Genomic DNA, 22,822 nt, shown 5'->3' on the forward strand with positions numbered 1-22,822 from the left:
TACCCAGCTGGTCTACTAAAAATATTATATTGTCTGTCTCCACAATCTTTTTTATGTGTCTCAAGATTATCCATGAAAATTAGCCCATTAAAATGTTATTATATAAGGTAATCTCCTCCAGCATTAATTTAAAACCATATTTTGTCCCCAATGCTTCCTTTTTAAATCATAACTAGGTTTTTATTATTAATTAGACTAATTCGTTATTAAAAAAGCATTCTTTCAGATGTTCAGGGACCAAAAAGCTCTCACAAACATAAGTTTTGTTAGTCACTGATGGACCAATAAGTGCCTAATTCCCTCCCTAGTGGGAAGTGAAATGCTTTGAAAGCCAAGCATATTCTCCCTCGTATGTACATGAACATTTAATTCCATGAACCACAGCCTTCCCTCTGCCAACTCTACCGCTAATGTGAAGCACTCAACATTTAAAAAAAATTATTCTGCCTCTTAAAAGCCTAACCATCTGCTACAGATGGACTCAGAAACAGGGAGGGACCTATAGCACAGCATGAAATCTTAGAACCTGGAGCTGGAAGGACCGAAAGCCCTGCCATGCAGACTCTACCCCAACTGAGGGAGGGCGGGAGAAGAAAGCCTGTTCAGTACATAAGTACACGTAAGAACTGAAGGGTAAAGATGTCATTTTTGAAAAAATTCTGAAATGTTGCAGGTGGAAACTGTTCCCATTGTAAAACATAGTCAATCAGTGTAATTAACTGAAATCCACAACAATGACCACTGATTTCTGAATTTAGCCTTCTGCTTCTGCCACGTGTCTGTTGGATGATGGAAGAGACCCGATGCCTGTGGTCTGAGAAGCAGAGCTCGGTGAGGACCACCAGGAAAGGAAGTGTGGATAGGGCAATTTCAAGTTTTGAGCATCAAATGGAATTTTCACTGGCTTGCGGGTAGTGTGGGGAAATGATTGGTAGGTCTGATTATTATTTAACCTGATCCTGTCCTTCATGTTGGAGAAGATACCGAGAGGGGAAACACACAGTTTCTTTTGAATCTGAGAGCCAAGGCTCTCTTTGGAAGGCTGCTGTATTTGCCTCAACTGCAGCAAATTAATGCAATCACATGAAGATTCTTCATCGTGAGGGATGGTGACAAGTGATCAGCATTTGCCTTTGAGGAAAGGGATTTTGATCACACTGAAATAAACATCTCTCCTTTAAATTTTCTGTAATTAAAAAAACTCCCATGTTACTTGGGCATTTTACTTGGGAGTCTTAAAATTCTTCTAAAATGCTTCTCGTTGCACTTAGCGACGCTACAAAGTATCTGGCTTAATTAACCAATGGATACGCTTCATGCTAAACTCCTTTTGAATCATGGTCCTGCTCCGGCCAACGCTAGATTCATATCCGGTAGGGAGTCTTCAGCTGAATAGTCTGGCACACTGTTTTCACTTTTTACGTGTGGTTTTGAACAGCGATTGTCCTTAGAATTGAAATAGCTTATCTCTGAATTCTAAGCAAAATGCCAGGCGTCCTAGAAGCAAACTTCCTCTGACAGACAGTTCCAGGAAACATGATTCATCTGCCCAGGAAGTGTGCCATGGAAGTGCCATGATAACAGAGTCAGTGCAGATCAATCACTGCTAAGACGTCAGATCTCCTCTGCTTCTCTGCATTTCTCCAGCCAGCAAACAGGATTTTAACTACTCCACTCTTCAATTCGGATACCCAGGCCCTGTGGCTTTTGGAGGAAATCTGTGAGGCCAGGGAAAGGGAGCCCTGCTTTCAACAGGTGGGGCCAATCTACGCTAATCACGCTGGGAAGGCTGTTTTGGAAATCAAATAACCCATGAAATTGTGTTTATGTTTAAGAAAATGATAAATAATATTTATTAGCACTTACTCTGTGCTGAGTATCACTCTAAGCCCTTTCCATGTTATTACCTAATAAAATTAAAATTCCTAGGGGCTTCCCTGGTGGCACAGTGGTTAAGAATCCTCCTGCCAATTCAGGGGACACGGGTTCGAGCCCTGGTCCGGGAAGATCCCACACGCAGCAAAGCAACTAAGCCCGTGCGCCACAACTACTGAGCCTGCACTCTAGAGCCTGTGCTCCGCAACAAGAGAAGCCACCGCAATGAGAAGCCCGCGCACCGCAACAAAGAGTAGCCCCCGATCGCCGCAACTAGAGAAAAACCCATGTGCTGCAACAAAGACCCAATGCTGCCAAAAATAAAAATATATAAATAAATTTATTTTTTTAAATAATAAAATAAAATTCCTAGCAGCTCTATAATGCAGATAACATTTTTATCCCCATTTTAGAATTCTGGAAACAGGTATAGAGAGGTAATTCAGCATTTTGAAAGGCATCAACAACTCGAGAAGAATTTTTCTTGTTTCCTTCCTTGGTAATTATTTTTTTAAAAAAAGAATTGTCAAATTCAAAAATACAGCAAAGTCCTTATTCTCTGTGATAACAGAGAGTAACACAAATAATTTTTTAAGTAACAGTGATACTACCCCAAACTCCTATTATTCAATGGAATCAACATTTTCTTCACTATATTTCTTAATAGAGCTTGGAATAAAATAAGTGGACCAAAATGTTGGCTTTATCATTTATAATTTACCCTTTGTGAGAATTGTCAAATGCAGTAGTGAAGCAGGCTGTAGACAGAAAGCAAGAGGAAAATTAAATGTCTTGAGAAATGAACTGTTATTTATATCTCAGCCTAAAGAACCGAACGCTCTCTATTTAGGAATTTCTTTATACCTAACTAAGGTGCTGGGGCAAATAATGACATTATGTGGGCTTCCCTGGTGGCGCAGTGGTTGAGAGTCCGCCTGCCGATGCAGGGGACACGGGTTCGTGCCCTGGTCCGGGAAGATCCCACATGCCGCGGAGCAGCTGGGCCCGTGAGCCATGGCCGCTGAGCCTGCACGTCCGGAGCCTGTGCTCCGCAACAGGAGAGGCCACGACAGTGAGAGGCCCGCGTACCGCAAAAAAGGAAAAAAAAAAAAATGACATTATGTAAGTGTTTACTATGTGCCAGTCTCTTTATATATAAAAACTCTTTTGTGCTGACTATCCCATTTTACAGATGGGGAAAGTGCGCCACTTAGAAGCTAAATAACTTGCTCAACATTTCCCGGCTAGTTAGTGGCGAAGTCCGGGTTTAAAGCCAGGCTACCTGGCTCCAGAGTCTATACTATACCAAACTAAACAGGTGCCGAGACTACTGAGCAAGATTTCATGTTCTATTATGGAGACTGAGTGCCTGCGAGACATCCTCCAGTGAGTGAGCAAGGTGAGGTAGTAAATCTTCGTTTATTATTAGCATGCACAAGAGTCTGCAGATAGGAGAGAGCTGGCCTGAGCAGTTCAAATGCCAGGGGACGCCCCAAGAACAACAGGAAGATCAGGGTCTGGAGCCGCTTCCAACTGTGGTTTACCTTTAAACCAAAACGTTGGGAAACTGAGGTCATTGTGTGTGAGATCTGTACAGAATCAGCTGTGTCTTCATGAGACCAGCAGTGATGAAAACACAGGCATCTGTGGACACTTTGCTCATTAGAGAGGATGCAAAGTCTTTAAAAGGATAAAAGAGGTCAAAGTCCTCCCAAGAGCTGAATGGTGGAGGAAGGACACTTGGAAGAGAAAGAGAACAGACTCTGAACTTTTGGAGCCAAACAGACCCAGGCTGTGCCTGGGAGTGGAAGTCGGACCTCAGGAGGGAGGAATGGCCACTCATAACCGACGAGTCACGAGGAAGGGAGACGACTCGTCCAAGAGATGGAGAGACAGCGTCCTGAAAGGTAGGAGGAAGAATCTGAATGGCCAAGAGGGAGTTATCCTCTCTGTGGGGTGAGCATGGGGGAGGAATAATAAACATTTCCGGAGTACTCATACTTGCCAGCTGTGCAGATCGCTTCATTTGATCTTATAACAACTTCGTGAGTAGTTGTAAGTATGTTTGCCATTTAATACATGAGGAAGCCGAGGAAGCCAGAGGTTAACTTCTGTGCCCAAGGTCACAGCCAGTGAGAAAGAGCAAAGCTTTGAACCCAAGTGAACTTCAGAGCCTGCCGGTTATTGCGACCTGGGTCCATCACCTCCTGGCAGTGTGATCTTAGAGTGAGTACTGTTGCCTACCTGCGGCCCAGTCCTCCTGTCTGTGAATGACCACAAAACCACCCAATTGCTAAATTATCCTGAAGATAAGCAATAATTATCTATCAAGGTGTCTGTAAGAGTGGCTGGCACATAGTAGATATTGATTACTGTGATTCTTTTTTTTAAAATTTTTATTGGAGTGTAGTTGATTTAAAATGTTTTATGATTACTGTAATTCTCAAAAGAGACGTTTGAGATGTGAAGGAGAATTTTATAATCTCTCACGAACTTGAACATTTTGCTTCTTTGTATGAGAATAAAAATGGGAAACAAATTTTGGAAAGCATCTCTAGAATAATGTTTCCCTAAGAATGTTCTGTGGATTACAAATGTCCAATAGGTGTTAGAATTCTGGGCCAAGATGGAATCCCCTGGAATGTTGCCTTTCGTGTCCCCCGAGTGTCTCCACCCTGAGGGAGGCCCCTCTGCCTCTCCTCGTCGCTCTGCATGCAGTTCTATCAGGCTGTATCCTGATGTCTTTCTTTTCGTCGTGTTACCACGCCCACCCCATCCACTGTGCGTCTAGTTCGATTGATTCTGCCCCCCAGGCGCTCTCAAATCCCCTGTCGTTGACACATTCCCCCTCCACAGCCGTGTGAAGGGCTGGCCATCTCGCACCTGAACTGCGGCAATGCTCTTTCTGAATCTCCAAAGTTCCTCGTACCCCTCCCACTTATCCTCGAAGCCAGAGTGTGGCAAAGTGCCAATCCAGCATGCTGTCTCTGCTCACTCTTGGAAGATCTCTTGCTGCCCCAAGCGGTCACTGGAACGCTGCACCTGCACACAGGGCTCTAACCTGCAGGTCCCTGCCCAGCTGGGAGCCGCAGCCTTGGCCTCAGACACGCTGTGTCCTTTCGGTTCTGACAGATGTTCTCCTCGACCCGACTCGAGCCAAGCTCCTCTGAGCCTTCCTCCCGACTAAGCCTCAACCCTGGCCTATAAAGAATCTCAGAGTCTCAGCACAAATGATTTCATCCACTTATTCTCCCCAAATTAAAGGACCGAAACAAACACGAACGTAGTTTCTAACAGCCCAAGGTCACATCCCCAGGATGACCCCAGGCCCCCTCAAACTGCCCGCCTGAGAAAGCGCAAGGCCGCCTAAAGGATTTACTGTTTCTCCCAGCCAACACCTGGGGATAGGCCCCGGACCACCCTTTCTTGGAGCACATACTAAAAAGGGCTTAAAGTTGTGACTCCTTCTCCTGTCCTTTTGAGATGTATTATGTATGTATCTCCTACAACTCATAGTGTCTTTCTCAAGGATCTAAACTCCATTCCTTTGAAATGAAACCATTAGGAAGGACAGGCCCCTTGCCTCCCAGTCTCCGTGAGAGGATCGAATCCTTACCTCCATCACTGCCAGATACAGACACAGAGGCCTAACCACGCTCATAGTGACCAACGCTCACTAGTTTTTCACATCCCTGACTCTGCTCGAGGCCCCGCTGGTCCCCTCCCAGCTGCCTGATTCTCCCTTTAAAACACCTGGTCATCTCTGTACAAATCGAAGTTCAGTTCAGTTCATGCTGGACCTGCTTCCCTATTGCAGGAGCATAACGCTGATTAAAATATGTTCTTTCCGGGCTTCCCTGGTGGCGCAGTGGTTGAGAGTCCGCCTGCCGATGCAGGGGACACGGGTACGTGCCCCAGTCCGGGAGGATCACACATGCTGCAGAGCGGCTGGGCCCGTGAGCCATGGCCGCTGAGCCTGCGCGTCCGGAGCCTGTGCTCCGCAACGGGAGAGGCCACAGCAGTGAGAGGCCCGCGTACCGCAAAAAAAAAAAAAAAAAAAAAAAAAAAGTTCTTTCCACTTTAACTAGTGTCTGGTTCTGTTTACCTTTGACAGTTCCTCAAACACAACTTGCCTTAGTGAAGCCTACAGCTCCCTGACACCTTGCTCAGTTACCCTTCCCCAGGGATGCCTCCTCTGACCCACGGCGAGCCGGGTCCTCCTGCTTCGTGTCTCTAGAGCTTCCGATAATATTCCCCAATAGCACCTCACAGGGCTTGTGACTAACTTTGTATAGTGTGATAAATTAAGACCTGCCTCCTCCATGAAAACAAGAAAAACTGATGCTAGGCCGGTTTTATTTCCACAGCCTATGTGTCTGAATTATACTTGAATGACTGAATGAGTGGATAAATGAATGAATGATGCATATGTAGGAAGGTAATAGCCTGAGGAAGTACTACAGCAAAAACAGAACAAAACAACTGACCCTGTTACATTGTGTTTGATTCAGCATTTCCCAAATTTATTAGAATTTAGGTCTCTTTGTTTGTAAAACATCTGTCAACACGTGTGGCAGAGAGAGCTACGTAGTTTCCCCAAATCAACTTCCCCTTTGTCTGGCTTCCTGAATCACCATGTGGAAAGCAAAGGAATACCTACATTGGTCTCTAACATGATTGAGAAATAAACTTGTATTGTACTAAGCATCTAAGAATTTCCAAGTTCTCCATAAAACAGCTAGTATTCCTTAACTAATTGCAATAGCTGTGGATCTGATGCTGTACAGTTGCGGTTATGGAAATGCTGCCCAGGCTGCAGACTTAGACAACATGGATATAGCACTGGAAGACTGAGCGACATTAGTAATGTTTTCATGCATTTTTTTCATTAGCAGCGGCTTATTTTGTCACTGAAAGGAGGACATGGAAGTGCAATAAGCAATGATATAAACATCTGGTGAACAGGATGACATCAGAAAGAGGAGTTGGCAAGACATGAAGTGAATCTTATAAAGACTAGAGGGAAATGCATTTGACAGAAGTCACTGACATAACCGAGGGGACTTGAAACGGACATAAGTAGAAAGGGGAAGGCATCAGAAAGATATGAAAGGATGTCATGCAAGATGATAGTGGCAAAGATGACAAATAAAGAAAGTGGAGGAGAAAGTTTAGAATCAGAATTCACACATGGTAAAATGAATCTGACATTTTTATGTAATGAGATAAACATAACAGTATCACCAGGCCTTGGTGAGTCAAAGCATATAATTCAGCTGTAGCAATGGAAAAGTAAGACCTCCTGAAAAAGAAACATGGAATAGCACTCGAAGTTATATGTTAGAAGATACCTATTAAAATACTTACAGCTTCCCAGGAGAGAGCTGGGAAGTGAGGATAAAATGTGCTGTCACGATGGAAGTGAATGACAGACAGTGGCCTCAGCTCCTGGACTAAGGCTGAGGTGGGGTTTGCTCTGTTGGGATTCCCAGGGATTTTGATTGAGCGGGTCTGGGATGGGGTCTGCGAATACATTTTTCTAACAAGATCCCCAGGTGATTCTCGAAGGCAGCCAGATTTAGCAGCCAGTTATGGGGGCTTTATCCTCCACCATCAGCTTCTCCCTCAGCAGAATTTTTTTCTTTTTTCTTTTTGCAAAGGAAGCACGTCAACACTAGTGGAGCAAAAAGACACACAGGAATGGCAACGGGCAGGTGTCTTTCCAGACACCTCTCGTGTCTTGTTCTTAAAAAAAGCATAGCATGTGCTGAATTCGTTATATGCTGTCCTCTGTCAGAAAGTAAAGAGTGAAGAGAAGTGCTCTCATGGACTAATCCTGACCAGCAGAGAAGTGGTTGTTACTGCAGAAGTGACCAAAACGTTAGGCGAGAGCGATCAATTTCCCTAGAGCCTGTGATGATGGGACACATCAGTCATGAGCTTGAGGTTTGAGAGACTGAGACTTTGCAAGGAGATATGAGCCCAGGGACCAAAAACAATTTAAAAATTAAAAATTAGGGACTTCCCTGGTGGCGCAGTGGTTGAGAATCCGCCTGCCAATGCAATCCCTGGGCCGGGAAGATCCCGCATGCTGTAGAGCAACTAAGCCTGTGTGCCACAACTACTGAGCCTGTGCTCTAGAGCCAGTGAGCCACAAATACTGAGCCCATGTGCCACAACTAGTGAAGCCTGCACACTCTAGGGCCCATGTGTCGCAACTACTGAACCCACGTGCTGCAGCTACTGAAGCCTGCGCGCCTAGAGCCTGTGCTCCGCAACAAGAGAAGCCACCACAGTGAGAAGCCTGCGCACCGCAACCAAGAGTAGCCCCCGCTCGCCGCAACTAGAGAAAGTCCACATGCATCAATGAAGACCCAACACAGCCAAAATCTTTTTTAAAAGTTTTTTAAAAGAACAAAGAAAAACAATAGATAAAGGAAAGGAAATTCAAGAAAAATGACAAATTCTTAAAAAATTAAACTCTGTCCACAAAGTCAGGAAAAATTTGAGGAGCAGTAAAAGGGAAAACCTCAGAAGAACTCAATCTAAGAAAAAAACCCATAGGGCTACCCAGGACCCTTCTGACCATTTTAGGAGCACACATACAAATTAGCTAAACTTCGGGATATGGTACAATTAGAAAAAAAATGTCTATTTTTTAAAGCTATGACTGGGGCAAAAGAAAGATGAAAATGTGAGTTGGACCAGTGCTTACAGAAGATAGTGTAATGTCGTGAAGATGAAGTAGAAAGATTCCTTGTATGATTTTGAAACTGGAAGAAGAAACACTGAAATCCAATTTAGAATATAAGACAGTCAATTCCTTTACATGAATTTTTCTGGGTTCAAGTGCATTACATCCTATTGAACTGAGAGATGTGGACATTGCAGAACTGATTTTGTAACCTCGCTTGCTTTATGGGTAATTCAAAACAACACTTTAGGGGAGTTCCCCGTTGGTCCAGTGGTTAGGACTCCGCACTTTCACTGCCGAGGGCCCGGTTCAATCCCTAGTTAGAGAACTAAGATCCCACAAGCCGCAGGGCATGGCCAAAAGAAAAGAAAAAAGAACAAAACAATGCTTTAGCATGCCGGCGGAATCCTCCTCCCTGCTGGAAGGTTCTGCCTCTTCCCATAGACATGAACTCTGAGCAATGCAGGCCAGAGGGCCGGACCTCACCGCTCCTGGGCAGAGCTGGCCATGCTGCCTAGATCCATGCCTTGCTGTCAAACTGAAAAGGATGAGCCACCTGTCCTTGTAATTTGTCAAGGGCAAGTCTAGGTTGTTGTGAGCACCTGAGGTCCACGGTCACGTAGTGTCATGTCTGGGGTGGCCTTATTTAAGCTAAAACTGTGAGGCTGCAGAAACTCAGAGGAAGCTGTGGGGACGAAAGGTAGAAACGGACTATACGTACGCAGGGAGAAGCAACAAAGCCAGAAGAAAGGAGAAAGAAAGGAGAAAGAAAGGAGATGCTACTGAGCCCCCTTGGGTCCTGTCCTCTCCCGGCTTTTCAGTTGATGCCGTGTGTCATGAGGATTCTCCCTTTCTTAGACGAACAGCCCTTTTCCAAACACTAATCTTTTCTCCATGGGTTAGTTTGAGTGTGTACCTGCAACCAAGAGTATAAGGCAGAACAGGAGGACTGCCAGAGGTCTGAAGGGAAAATGTTTCAACTTCCAAAATGTGGGAAAGATTTATTCTGGAATCTCACAGATGAGTAAGATTGATGGTAATTTCGGGAAAAATTCTAAATTGGACACTGAACGTAAGTTGGCAGCATGTAGCAAAGATATAGCAAATGACCACTGCTTCCCTATGAAAATGTCATGCTAAATAACATGAATTCCTCTTGGTGACAGTGTCACTAGAGTGGTCAACTCGAGGGTTCCATGGAAACCCCCTCTTGTCACCTCTGAGAGTGACAAGTACGGAAGAGAACACGCGTGGAGTATGTGTGGTGTCATGGCTCAGAGCATCAGTCCAGAGCCACAGAGCCTGGTGGAAGGCCTGGCTTTGCTACTATAACCTTTGTGACTACAGACAACCTGGCTTTGTCTCAATTTCCTCACCTGTCAAATGGGAAAATGATATTTCCTACATCACACGGTTGCTGCGAGAATTACCTAGCAAATAATGTGTTCAATAAATACCAGCTATTATTATTACCAAGTTGTTTGAATAGTGCTGTCCCGAAAATGTTCAATAACAGATGCATTTTAATCCGAGAAACCTGTCATTTTAGAGTATTTGAAACAGGTAGCATCTTTCTGATCTTTTTATCAATTATTTTTGGAGAAGGCATAGGCCAATGGCCAATGAGTTTATATGCAAATGAATAATGCTCTAAAGACCAGAGAATCAGGATTTAGAGGAATCATGATGAGATGGAGTTCTAAGGCAAAACAGTGAAATATAACTTAATAGAAATAATATCCTATGTTTGGCTATGAAGCCATTGCCATTCATGTGAAAGTGACCTGGAGATTACAGCTGTTTAATATCATCCAACATTACGACTCGGCTAACAGCAAACCTACAATACCAGAGCGCAAGAACCAGATGATACGATCCAATGCCAGGTTAGTCGGAGCGTTGAATCCAATCCAGTGCCACATTTTAAGAGACACTGACACACAAGAGAACACGAAGAGGAGGGTGTCCCACGAGAGCTGACCTTTCTGGATGTCTTGGCAGCATCTCTCCTTGTCACCTTGTGTCACATTCTCTCCCCTCAGCTTCCATGACACAACCTCGCAGTCTTCCTCCTTCCTCTTCTCCCCACCCACATGCTCCCAGTTGACCTAACACTGGCTCTGGATTTCCTGGGCCTCTCTGTGCTGATTTCTCCCAAATCCATCACTTTCGTTTGTATATTCAATACCTATGAAAAATCTCTTCTTCCACAGAGCCTCAGACTCAAAATAAAAATGAAAAAGTGAAATCAAGTTATAAAATACAAAAGAAATCCTTAAGGTTGACTTTCCCAAATTGCATGGGCAATATGGTCTTACTCCTTTAAGCAAATGACCCTTCCTCCCACTGAGTATTTTATTTCCAAATACGAATCATTTCATTTTGCCCAGAGGACAAAGTAATAAAGGATGGAATCGCTTCCCAGTGGGATCTTTACCAACCCACACCTCTCAGCAAGGCTGGGCACGTGTCCAACCAGCACCTAATCAAGTCCTTTCATAGTTTCAATTCTGTTAATTCAAAATAACTGAATTCTGGCTGCAGTAATAGCTACTCACTTTGGTCTTGGCTAAGTCACTTGAAAAAACCATTGAACTAGAAGTTATTAAAATAATGGAAACTGGATTTTGTGTTTGTGGCTTTTCTCTCCTTAAGGCGTTATTTGTGCTTTTAAAATTTCCATCATAAACCAGCCATTGTAGCGATTGCTCTGGTCTTGCCCCTTGGCTTACAGAAATGGAAAACCTCTCCTCTCTCTGGCAACAGTGTGATTCTTTGGAAGGCTTTGCTGAACTTCTGGTTCTCATTCTGTGTTTTTGCTGCTTTCACCATCAATGTTGCATAAGATACACATCATCTGTGGACGCCCTCTGATTAGTGGCTCGGCCATTGTTGGAACAAGTATTTTTCATTAGACAGTTTTCGAGCACTTCCAAAAATTATCTGATGGGCCTTTTTGTTACCATTCCACCCTCAAGTAAGTCCAAAGAGCTGGAGTCCGGTCCCTGGAAAGGTTTCAGCTCAGTTCCTCCCCATTCCTTCTGCCAAAGCCTCCTTTAAAACCCAGTTCAAAAGCTTCCTCCCCTCCCTGCTCTCTCCACTGTGCTTTATCAAGTAAGGCACCCAGCAGATTGTTAAATGTGCAACACTCTTCACGCCCACGAATTGTATTTTGGGTTGTGCTTGAAGTGGCTGAATTGCAGTGACTGTGTAGAGATTATACAAAAAGGCCAGTTTGGAATTCGGTTCTTTCTCATTAATTAATAGCTCTCCTTAAGCTGATGCTAAAATATGACTGCGATATTCAGTTTAACCTGAACTTACTGAACCCCTATAAGATCCCAACTCTGTAATCAGTGCCTGGGTTACAAAATTAATCAGAGACAGCTCACACTTTCAGAAAGCTCATGGTCCAGTAGGGCATGTGGACACAGTCACAGAAGTACAAACATGATAGGATAGACTGCTGGGTTTGTGGTATGAACACGTGGCTTTGAAAGCAATCCGTGCCTTTTTTTTCCTAAAGAATGAACAGTGTCTCACCATGTGAAGAAAAGAAAAAGGTGATCACCCCAGGTAAAGGAATGAGACAAACATGCCATTGTTAAGCTTGTGAAGACCACCTGAGCACTAGATCAAGGAAAGGAGACTTTAAAACCACTGTCAGTTTCATGCTTGTTTTATGTTTGTTTTACGTTGTCTCATATTTTCTTTGAATACCAGTAAATATAACTTTCTGATGGGTAAACACTATGCTTACTGTTTCTATGATACTGAGCTTTTCTAAATATAAAGCAAGATTTTTTTTTTTTTTTTACCCAAAGAAAGTATCCTTCAAAAACAAGGGAATCCATGTATTCGGCACCTCACAAAGTCTCTCAAAGTATGGGAAGCTTTCTCTTCTTTGTTTTGAACAAAAGTACAATTTGAAAAAAATATGTCAAGCTCAAATGACCTCGATCAACGCTAGTTTGTTTTAAAGAATTGGTAAAAAAGAGGGTTAAGAAACTTTTACAAAGATAATGGTTTTTTCCCTGGGAATATGTCCTCAAAGTTACATGTGCTGACCGTTGGAAGCCTTTGCAAGCAAGACTTCCAAAAATCACTGACCATCTTAAAGAGAAAGACACTCAACAATTGTGTTTGGATAGATGGGATGAGGGGAAATGTCCTAACGTTATCAGAGTGGGTACTGGTCTCTTCAGAAAAGATTTCTAGTGAAAACATCATACGTAGATTCAGAAGTATTATATATTAGCAATGTAGACGGAGATAAAAGATGATGTGTTAGAGGACTCAAAAAGTGATTTTATTAATGATGAAAACTAGATGGCAAAATATATGTAAATAGCCTGAGTAAAACTGTTTCATGTAGTGTGAAAGTGGAAAATAATATTCTAAACTAATAGTTTATAAAATATATAATTTTATATATGAATGTATAACTACATTTGTAAAGTAAAGTAAGTAGCTGCCTACCTGTTCAATCTGTACCTCTACAAAGTTGCATATGCGAGTCAGCAAAAAAGCTTTGGTAAATAAAATATTTTATCATAAAAGTAGCAGATTACCTCATATTTTGGGTTACCTAATTCTCAAGCAACTTTTATCACATAGCATTGTATATGGAAAGTTCAATAAATGTTATTGGTGGTCATTATTGTAACAAATAGAAACTTCCATTTTACAAAAAGAAAAATTAACTGAAATGAACTTAAGTTTAAAAATAAAAAACAAGAATCAAAATCATGATTCCCAGTATCAGGTAAATTAAGTGTTAAATAAAGCCATGATACTTAAATACTTTCTGATTTCTTGTTTACAGAGAACATAAAAACAACCAACAAAAACCAGAAGCTATCCTTCTACTTCTGCATTATTTAAGTAATATGAGATTACTCAGTCCAGAAGTTACACTGAAACCTAAAAACATAGTTATTTGTGAATACAATTTAGTAGATTAAATATCCTTACTATCAAGATGATGCAGTGAAAGAGACATGAAATATACCTATTCAAAAACCATGGGTAGTTGGCATACTATAGACATGTAGGGCAGAGTGAGAGATCCGGTTCTACAAAGCATGATGACTTTTATCTTGGCTTGCTAACTTGAGCTGAAAATGCAGTGATTTATTTAGCTTCAGAACACATACCTCTAAGTAGTCGGTGGAGCAGTTTGTGTGATGTTCCAATTCAAAGGCTAAAAACGTATAATTCACAGTGTTTCCAGTTGTTGCTCGGATGGTCCAGTTGCAACGCTGATTGACAGAATAGGGATTTGGATAATGTATACTCTCTAAGATGCCATACGTCTGATTCACAATCACCACGTTCTCACACGCTGGAAAAAATAATAATGATTGTTAAGAACCACCGTCATATATATCATAATTGCTCCAAGATGTGTGTGAGATTTTCCTTTAGGAAAACAGCTAGGTTAAAAAGAAACCTATGGGGCTTCCCTGGTGGTGCAGTGGTTAAGAATCCGCCTGCCAATGCAGGGGACACATGTTCGAGCCCTAGCCCGGGAAGATCCCACATGCTACGGAGCAACTAAGCCCGTGCGCCAGAACTACCGAGCCTGCGCTCTGGCGCCCGCAAGCCACAACTACTGAGACGACGTGCCACAACTACTGAGCCCGCACTCCTAGGGCCCGTGCTCTGCAACGAGAGAAGCCACTGCAATGAGAAGCCCGCGCACCACAATGAAGAGTAGCCCCCGCTCACCGCAACTAGAGAAAGCCCGCGCACAGCAACAGAGACCCAACGCAGCCAAAAATGAAAATAAAAAAAAAATAAATTTATAAAAAGAAGAAACCTATATGTATGTGAGTATACAGACACACACACACATACATGCATATATATACATGTAGTTGGTGCAGCATCTTTATAGGGAAACGGTTGCCATTTAGAACAAATGTGAAATAATACTTAAGTGAATTCATAAACCTTAAAGTGTCATGAAAATTCCCTGCGTTAAAACAGGCATCAAATTCCTGTGAATTGGTGCAGAGCAGAATAGCTTAGCACGACTCAGACATCAGTCTAATTTGCTTGTTTAGAAAAGTGTATTAAACATTCCATGCTTCTGTTTTTCTAACTTTAGCATTTGGAAGGGACACAAATCTTGGCCTTTAAATTCAACAGTTTAAAAACACAAAGTCCTATGTGAGGGCTAAAAATGAATAACAACATGGCTTTGTTGAACATTCAAAAGTCAGCATGAAATTCATAATAAAGACTCTGTTATTCCTCCAGTTAGTTATCAGGAAGTGTCAAACGAACAGAAGCAATGTAAAGGATTTGAAGAAGAAATAAAAACATTAAATTCTGAATAAAGTCTTCAAGCCAGTGGTGGCATTTCCGTCAGCTGAATTTTCAACAAAACCGTGCTAGGGACTTCTAGGTACGGGGTCGTCCTGGGAGTCAGTGCCAAATTCCGCCAAACTTCATGGCTTGAATAAGGCCTGTGCAGGCCTCTTCTCGAGTCTTTTTCATATTGTATGATGTGCAATAAAAGAGAATGGGAAAATAAATTCTACATCAAAAACGTTGTCTCTGAAAAATGTGGTTCATAGATGCATTTCTACTGCACTGCTTCTCCACTGGTGGCTGGGACACCATTTGTAAGCTTTGGTATGGACAAGCCTACATTTGTGGGTCTTCAAAATCTTCCTTTGCTGGAACAAGGGAATAAAACTCTTTCTTCTTAAAAGTATTTAGGTCACAATTTTGCCCACCAAGGATTTCTAAAGAAGAATTTTGTTGTTTTGGGTGCCTGCGAGAAGTTACATCTATTAGGCAGGTAGGTACCATGGGCCTCAATGACTACACAACAGGGCAGGGGAAAATATATTCCATTAAACCCTATGGGTTGTCTCCCAGTTCTCAGGCATCGTACTATCTGCAAACCTCCAATTTCAAATGGCAGATTGCACAGAAAATCTCACCGGTTAGCTCCGATTCTACCGTTAAGGACCTATATCCATGTGCACTACGTTACTCCTTCAGTGTTCTGACATTATTAGAGAAAAACAAAGTATCACAGGAATACAAAGAAAAGGAAGGGACCTTTAATAATCAATGTGACTATAATCAAGAAACAAATGATCACAGCATTAATAATATTAGAGAATGATTTTATGCTCAACCAAACAGATACATCCCTTGATAAAACTGGGGAGAGATTTTCATACACTAACAATGAATTTCTGAAGAACAAAGCCATATATCATTAAAACTCAATATTCAAAACTACCTAGAATGTAGCCTAACTCTCAGAAGCAAGTGAATGTGAGCCTCAAATTCACACATTTCAAGGTTAAATATTAATACTTTCAACTAATCCAAAGGGTATAATCTGTGTGTTCAGATTATGATCTTGTAATTTTCATTCCATTTTTAGGTAATTGTACCAAAATTATTGATAAGCTTAGCTTTGGTGGGGCAACAAACTCTACTTTTTAAAACACAAATAAGTTGTTTATTAAATAACATAAATTAAAGGAAAACTTATTTTCTTGAATTTTCATTTTGAAACTAAATTTAGGAAGTATTTAATTCTAGTGCTAGACGGGAGATTTCCTGATCAACTAATGTAATCTTTTTTTTATGAGAAAGTCATGTAACCCCAGAGAAAACAAGTGAACTTCCGAGGGACTTGGGGGTCAGGACAAACACCTGGGACCCTTGACTCTTTGTTCAATACTCCTTTAGTTCCACCATCTTGCCTCAAGGGAAAGCAGATTTTAAAACGGCATCTCTACAATGACCAGATTTTTCCACAGCAAAGAATGTGCCTACTTCACATATGATTCATAAGCATAGTCTCCCTTAATAAAATTTAAGTACCTTTTGAGATAGAAGCCAAAAACAATAGTGTTCGATACACTTCGGTACAATGGAATAATGTCTAATTAGAAGTTTGTAATGTTTAATCCAAATGAAAACCCATTAGCTGCTAACCTGTTACACTGATCTTTAGCTGAATTGCAACTGTCTGAGCATATTCCGCTTCCAGGTTTCTGTAGCTTTACCACGTGCTTTAGTTGCACGACATTAAATTCAAGGCGTAAGCGTTTCTCCCTCAGAGTTAAATTGTTTTTCATAAGGAGGTAAGATTTCTTTCAGTTGCTCAAACCAATGGGTTACACTTACTTCAATTTGCTTCATTCATCCAGAGATTGAAGACCCACTATAGGCACCAAGCAACCGGCACACACACTTACTCTGGTGGTATTTAAGCAGGAAGCCACGTCCTTGCTGACCTTCATCTGTCCTCAGTTTTAAAGACATGCTGTCTCCACTAGAACGGACGACAGGCGGTTTCTCGTTCCCACAAAGCTGAGTTAGTAGATGAGAGCTGGTACTTGGCCCATCATATACCTTTAAGAAAATGTTTTAAATGTTAGATGATTATGGCTATACACACTATCTAAAGGACACTGTATTTCTTAAGAAGTGGGGAAGAAATACAAAATGATATGACAAAAGAAAAGTCCTGGATCAAAATAGCTTTTAAAATTATATTTAAATGTCTATAAACTTGAGCCATGAACTCAGAACCCAGGTTGAAATGTAAAGACTGAAAATGAAGGATTATTACATGTTTTGGAGACCATAGCTATTATCAGTAGTCTTCCTTGCTTTTTTAGTTCATAGTTTATAATTTATTGCACTTTAATATATTTTTTATTTAGATGGTTTTTCAATGGACGAGGGTGACTTGCTGATACTGTAAAAAGTCCTGTTTCGATGACTTCAATTATCTTCTCTAATTCACCCTCTAATACATCTTCTAGATTGTTAGTTTTCAGTGTATATATAGAAATTATGTAGATAATAATTGTGATAAATCTCACAACCCCTTTCAGGAGATTTTAACCAAATCTTAACAGTGCATATTTAGTATATTGATATTTTAAGTACTTAGTGTACCAAGACATTCATTAATGTATGCTGTACTTAGAAGGCTATTCTCATCAAATTTTCTTTTAATTTTTTATTCTGTTTCAGTTTTTAATATGGATCTTTTGTTTAAATGTTCCCCTTTCCCGAATCTCAAAAATAAAAAATGATGCATTAAGGTGTGTTGGGCAAGATGGAAGCAGTGGAGGCTACAAATGAAACTTTATACATACGGCCAGATAATCTGAAGTGCAGTTTGGATGGTACTCCAAATGGAAGTCTTCAAATTCCAGTTCAAACGGACTGCCGTGGCTGGATTTCAACCACCAGTGGCACTGGGAGCCGTGGTGGTAGGGCATCGGGTAGTTGGGAGATGTGAACATGCCGGTGGGAGTGGTGAGATTGCCTCCACAACCTACGGGAGAAAGACATGGGATGACACACATCCTTTTCTTTCTGGTAAAACTGCAACTTCTTGTCTATATCAAACTGGTGCTACTGTCACTCCCCTTTAAACCAAGTTGCAAAACAAAACTGCACCGCCAAGGAGTAGCTAGCCTGTAACCCTAATTCACGTCAATGTACTTTCCTTTTCCTAACCAAGACGAACAGCTTGATGAACTATACCAGGGAACTAGAACATTTTCCCTTACTTTGCCCTTCAAAAATGAAAACAAAACGGCTACTGTTAATTCAGAAATATTCACAATGTTGAAGTTTATTATAAATAGTACTGACAAAATACAGCTGGAAAAAAAATAGATAAGAGCACAGCAATCCCACAATCAAGATGCCAGTTAGACTGGACTCTCCAATACAAGACAAGTCTTGGCCATTTACCTGTTAATGACCCATCCCAATAAGCCGAGAATCCAGGCCCTGAGCCAAAGAAGTCACTCTTAAATTTTAACCATAGTTTGTTACTGTGGGAGATGATTCTTGGAGGTGGATTGGAGCCACAGTATTGCCCCAGGGGTGGTGAAGTTTCATAGCCTCCATTCCTGTGACAAAATACAGATGTGATCATTTGTTAGGGTATTGATAATATTACGATATAAACATTTAACGTTAATTGAACTTTGAGATCAGAAACAGATCAGTTTGTCAGTCAACCTCTTTCTCAAATATTCTAAAAACAATTCCAAGTTTTCAATTTTTCACTTCATTAAATAATATATGAATAATAACATAGAATAACCATCATGTATGGTTGGCATGACATTTTATATAACCAGTTGCAAATGGAGAAAAAGTGTTTAATCTTCTCCCTCTCAAATAAAGCATCTGGCAAATGGGTCAGAGAACGAAGGATAAAGAAACCATAATTATTAACAGTAGAAACAAATGTTGCTTAATTTTATAGAGAAAACCTAAATGTTTTTCTTCTCATTTGAAAATTTTCAAAATTTAATATATTTGACATAGTTAAGCAAAATTTTGAAGATAATTCTTTCCCCAAGAACTTTTAGGGTCTTAAATCTAGTTTATAATCTATAGCTTTTTCAAGCCTAGAAAAAAATATTCACTCAACATTAAAGTCCAATGATTGCTGAAAATTATGTTGTTTTAGCATTACATGGTATGATAATGCTTTATTGTTTTAGTACCTTACTTTACATCATAGAACAACATTTACTGTAAAATAGTATAAGATTCTAGGCTTTTGAAATGTCAAATAAAAAATTTAACACAGATGCACACCAAATTGATTAGTCTAATTTGACTCAATGTAATGATTTGGGGAGATATTAATGTATAACTTAACTCACCTTTATTGCAAATATAACTGTTTAAAACCCATTCTTTCAAAGCACTAAAGAATTAAAGAATAAAGCCTTGCACTGAAATTCACAAGCCTAGAATTTATTATCTGAACACAAAAAAACTTTGTGAAAACTTTATCTTAACATCGTTTTTATGACAAATTAGACTAACTGGACAGTAAACAGCCTAAAACTTAAATTGATTTTACATAAAGTAGGTATTCAGTACCTGAATTGCAAGTGTCTAATTTCAGACCGGTAGTATATCTGTTTACTCTGCCCAAATAAAATTCAGAGTTTATTTTTAAATATTCCCAATAAAATAATCACTTCTAAATAACCACTGTATCTTACGCAATTTCGTTTTCCTACTGTTAAGCCAGGTTCCAAATGACAAACTTTATTATTTATTTATTTTTATTCAAACAGAAAGTCACAAAAATTATCATCATCCTCATCGGTTCGCTCAGTCCCATGTAATTAATTTTTTTTCATCTTGATCTTTTGTTAGCACTTCTATGAGTTCATCAGTTTTCCATCAGAGTTCTGAAAATGCTTCTTCATTCAGTTCAGCAGTACAGAACGACAAACTTTCTATCTTGCAAGAAAGAGCACAAAAGGGAGCCTAACAGAAAATTTCTATATTTTTTCCTTAACCTTTCCAAGAAAGATTATGAATGAAAATAAATAATGAAAAAAATTATGAGGAAATAAAGGTGCTCACCTGATTTCCACATAATCTGCTACACAAGTTCCCCCAATGGCCTCCTCCAAGGAGAAGTTTGTGAAGTGCAATGCAATCTGTTGGCTGGTCCTCACCGAGATCCTATAAATGCATTCTAAGTTGTTGGGATAATTACTGGGGAAGTTTGGAGAAGTGAAAGTCCCAGATTCACCTGTATAGTCTTCCAAGCATGCTGTGAAAAGAAACAGATCGCAAGAGAGAAAATAAAAAATATTATACTACCTTTACCAGACATTCAGTAATATACACTTCATTAATTTTTGCCAAAATACTTGATTTTCAATAGGCCATTCGGGGATGTTCAAAGAATGATTTCCTTTCAGAACAAAGTTTTTGGTCTCAAAGGCAAAAACAATTACTAATAGTAAACCTAAGCTGTGTAGTGGAATTTGTTACATATAATCGTGACTTTCTGGTTCTTGGAAGTGCTATAATTTTTTTAATCCATGCAAATTATCATAAACATTAAAAATTAGGCTCAACTGCAGAAGTCACAGGGGGAGGCCTAGCAGTAATTCAGTTCTGTTCTTCTTTTTGTACCCTTCTTTCAAAATGGTTTTTGTCAAAGCATGAATTTATGAGAAATGACAAAGCTGGTACTCAGCCACAGGGTGATAAATAGGAGATGAGACCCAGGGATCAGAGTGACCTTGAATCAACGCCCAGCTCAAACAATGACAAACTGTACAACTTTAGGCAAGTTGCTTCGCCCCTCTGACCCTCATCTCCAAGATGGAGTTGTAACTACCTTTGAGTGCACACCCAAGCGTCAGAGATATAATGCAATTAAAGGACTTGGACGTGCTACGTGCTCAGTAAATGGTAGTGACCATCATTATGCTTCGAAATAGAACAGAAAAGTGTAAGAAAAGCAGAGCATAAATGTGAGGAATAAATTAGATCGTTCATATGAAACATTTAGATAGTACCTGGATAAGTTTATGTCCTAGATAACGACTAACTGTTCTACTTTAACAGTTGACCTATTCAGTCCTTCGGACTCTCTAGTCACTAACCAACCCACTCCAAATGCCCTCCAAATCTGAGATATTTTCCAAAGAAAGTCTGGTTTCAATGCATTCTTAATGTATCTTCAGTTGGATCCAGTAATAACATAAATCTAGGATCCAGGAGTAGACACAGATCTTTGACTGACAGGTTTTGGAGGAGAATAAACTATTATACTTTATGATGAATAAAAAAAAGAAAATGAGGATGTTCAGGTGTGCTATTTCCCCCAGTTGCAGCTGTATAGTCATACTCAGAAAACAAAAGAGGAACCACTGGCATTGAGAGCACAGAGACGCACAGGAAATACTACAGGTTCTCCTACCTATATGTACGGCCTTCAGAGAACTGGCATTCACCATGCATTTATTTGGTTTACTCGATTTTAAACAGCAAGTAATCAAGGCTTAATTTATTGAAGGAGTTGACAGTGATATTTAACTTGAGGGATGAATGTTGTATATACTTCTATACTTTTCTACAGTCTGCCAAGATATTTCTTCAAGGGTCAAGGAAGAAAAGAAGGAAGGGAGGGAGAGAGGAGGGAAGGGAGAAAAAAAGGAAGGGAAAAGGCAGAGAAAAAGCAGGGGAGAGCAGGAGAGGGGCGGGAATGTGTGTGAAGAGGTGGTATATTAAGCATTTCAGATCCACTAACGAGTATTACTAAGATAAAAATTTATGGATCAAATGGACAGTAAGTGAAGGCTGTGACCCAGTCTCCCTGAGCTGACAAACTTCCAGACTAATTGACCACCCCTGCAGTCACGTAGCTTTAGCCAATAAATCAAATATCGAGAGCGAATTCTCTGCCCGTTTCACTTGTTCTTAAAATGATACTGTTCCTTGCTTTCCCACTCTACCCCCAGAGGGGAGATACAATTGCACTGAGTATTTTCAATGCAACTTGGAATGAGTCTGCAGGAGAATGGCCTGTATAATCAGGTTCCCAAGTAAAGGAAATTCTAATGAAAAATTTTGAGAGGTAATGCTGAGTAATTTCCCTGTACCTTGTCCATATGCAAGTGATTCTTGTAGTACTTGTAACGGGCAGGTGGGTGTGAATCCCTACTGAAATTCTGATTTACACATCAAGCTTCTTTTCCATTGTTGGCACAAAGGTAAAAAACGGTCCCTGAGGTATTCAAATGATCTTCATGCTGTTCACTTTGTTTAACACGCTGTATCCGACAACCTGCCCTCCTTCCCCAACACACCTATAACAAATAAACTCTTACCCATCGTTCAAAGTCAAATTCAAATATCACTTCCTCTGTGAAACATTTCCTGATCAAACAGAATTAATGTCCTTGTGCTCAATAAAACTTTATGCAAATTGCAATCTGAACCCCCAATATAGATTTTATTGTGATTGTGTTTATGTGAGTATATTTCCTCTACTAAGCCTTTCCTCTCATTCATTGAGATATGAATGGGACCTTGTTAACCTTTATTAATTGTCACCACAGTACCCGGCCCAGATCACATCTAATAAATATTTGTTAAAAGTATATTACTTAATGTGCTGAAAACTAAGAAGTGGGGGACAAGTATCTAACTTCCTACCCTTGTCTCTAGGCCATCCCTACTCCTTCCACTTTTCTCACCTCATTTTCCCCTGTCCTCTCTCCTGGGTATATTGTGGTTCTTTAATATTTTACAATGTTTACTAAATTTAAGTTATAGGAATCTCTGTTTCCAGCCATGGCAAGTAACTAATACTAGACTAGCCCCTCTCCATAACAGCTATAAAACTGGACAAAATATAGGAGGCACTGGACCACAGGCAGTCCAAGACTGCAATCCTTGACAGAAAGAAAATTCATG

General features: G+C 40.5%; 1 protein-coding gene across 1 annotated transcript in view; it reads right to left on the reverse strand.

Moving 5' to 3' along the window:
- CUBN (cubilin) overlaps window positions 1-22,822 on the reverse strand; it is a 263,719-nt gene that overhangs the window by 181,828 nt on the left and 59,069 nt on the right. Inside the window, exons 23-27 of the mRNA XM_065870957.1 lie at window positions 19,970-20,162; window positions 18,323-18,483; window positions 17,716-17,897; window positions 16,804-16,960; window positions 13,726-13,913 (exon numbers count right to left, since the gene is read on the reverse strand). Of these exons, the coding sequence (XP_065727029.1) occupies window positions 13,726-13,913; window positions 16,804-16,960; window positions 17,716-17,897; window positions 18,323-18,483; window positions 19,970-20,162 (881 nt within the window). The remainder of the gene's footprint in view (window positions 1-13,725; window positions 13,914-16,803; window positions 16,961-17,715; window positions 17,898-18,322; window positions 18,484-19,969; window positions 20,163-22,822) is intronic.

Source organism: Phocoena phocoena, chromosome 2 (assembly GCF_963924675.1).
Source record: "Phocoena phocoena chromosome 2, mPhoPho1.1, whole genome shotgun sequence".
Lineage (NCBI taxonomy): Eukaryota > Metazoa > Chordata > Mammalia > Artiodactyla > Phocoenidae > Phocoena > Phocoena phocoena.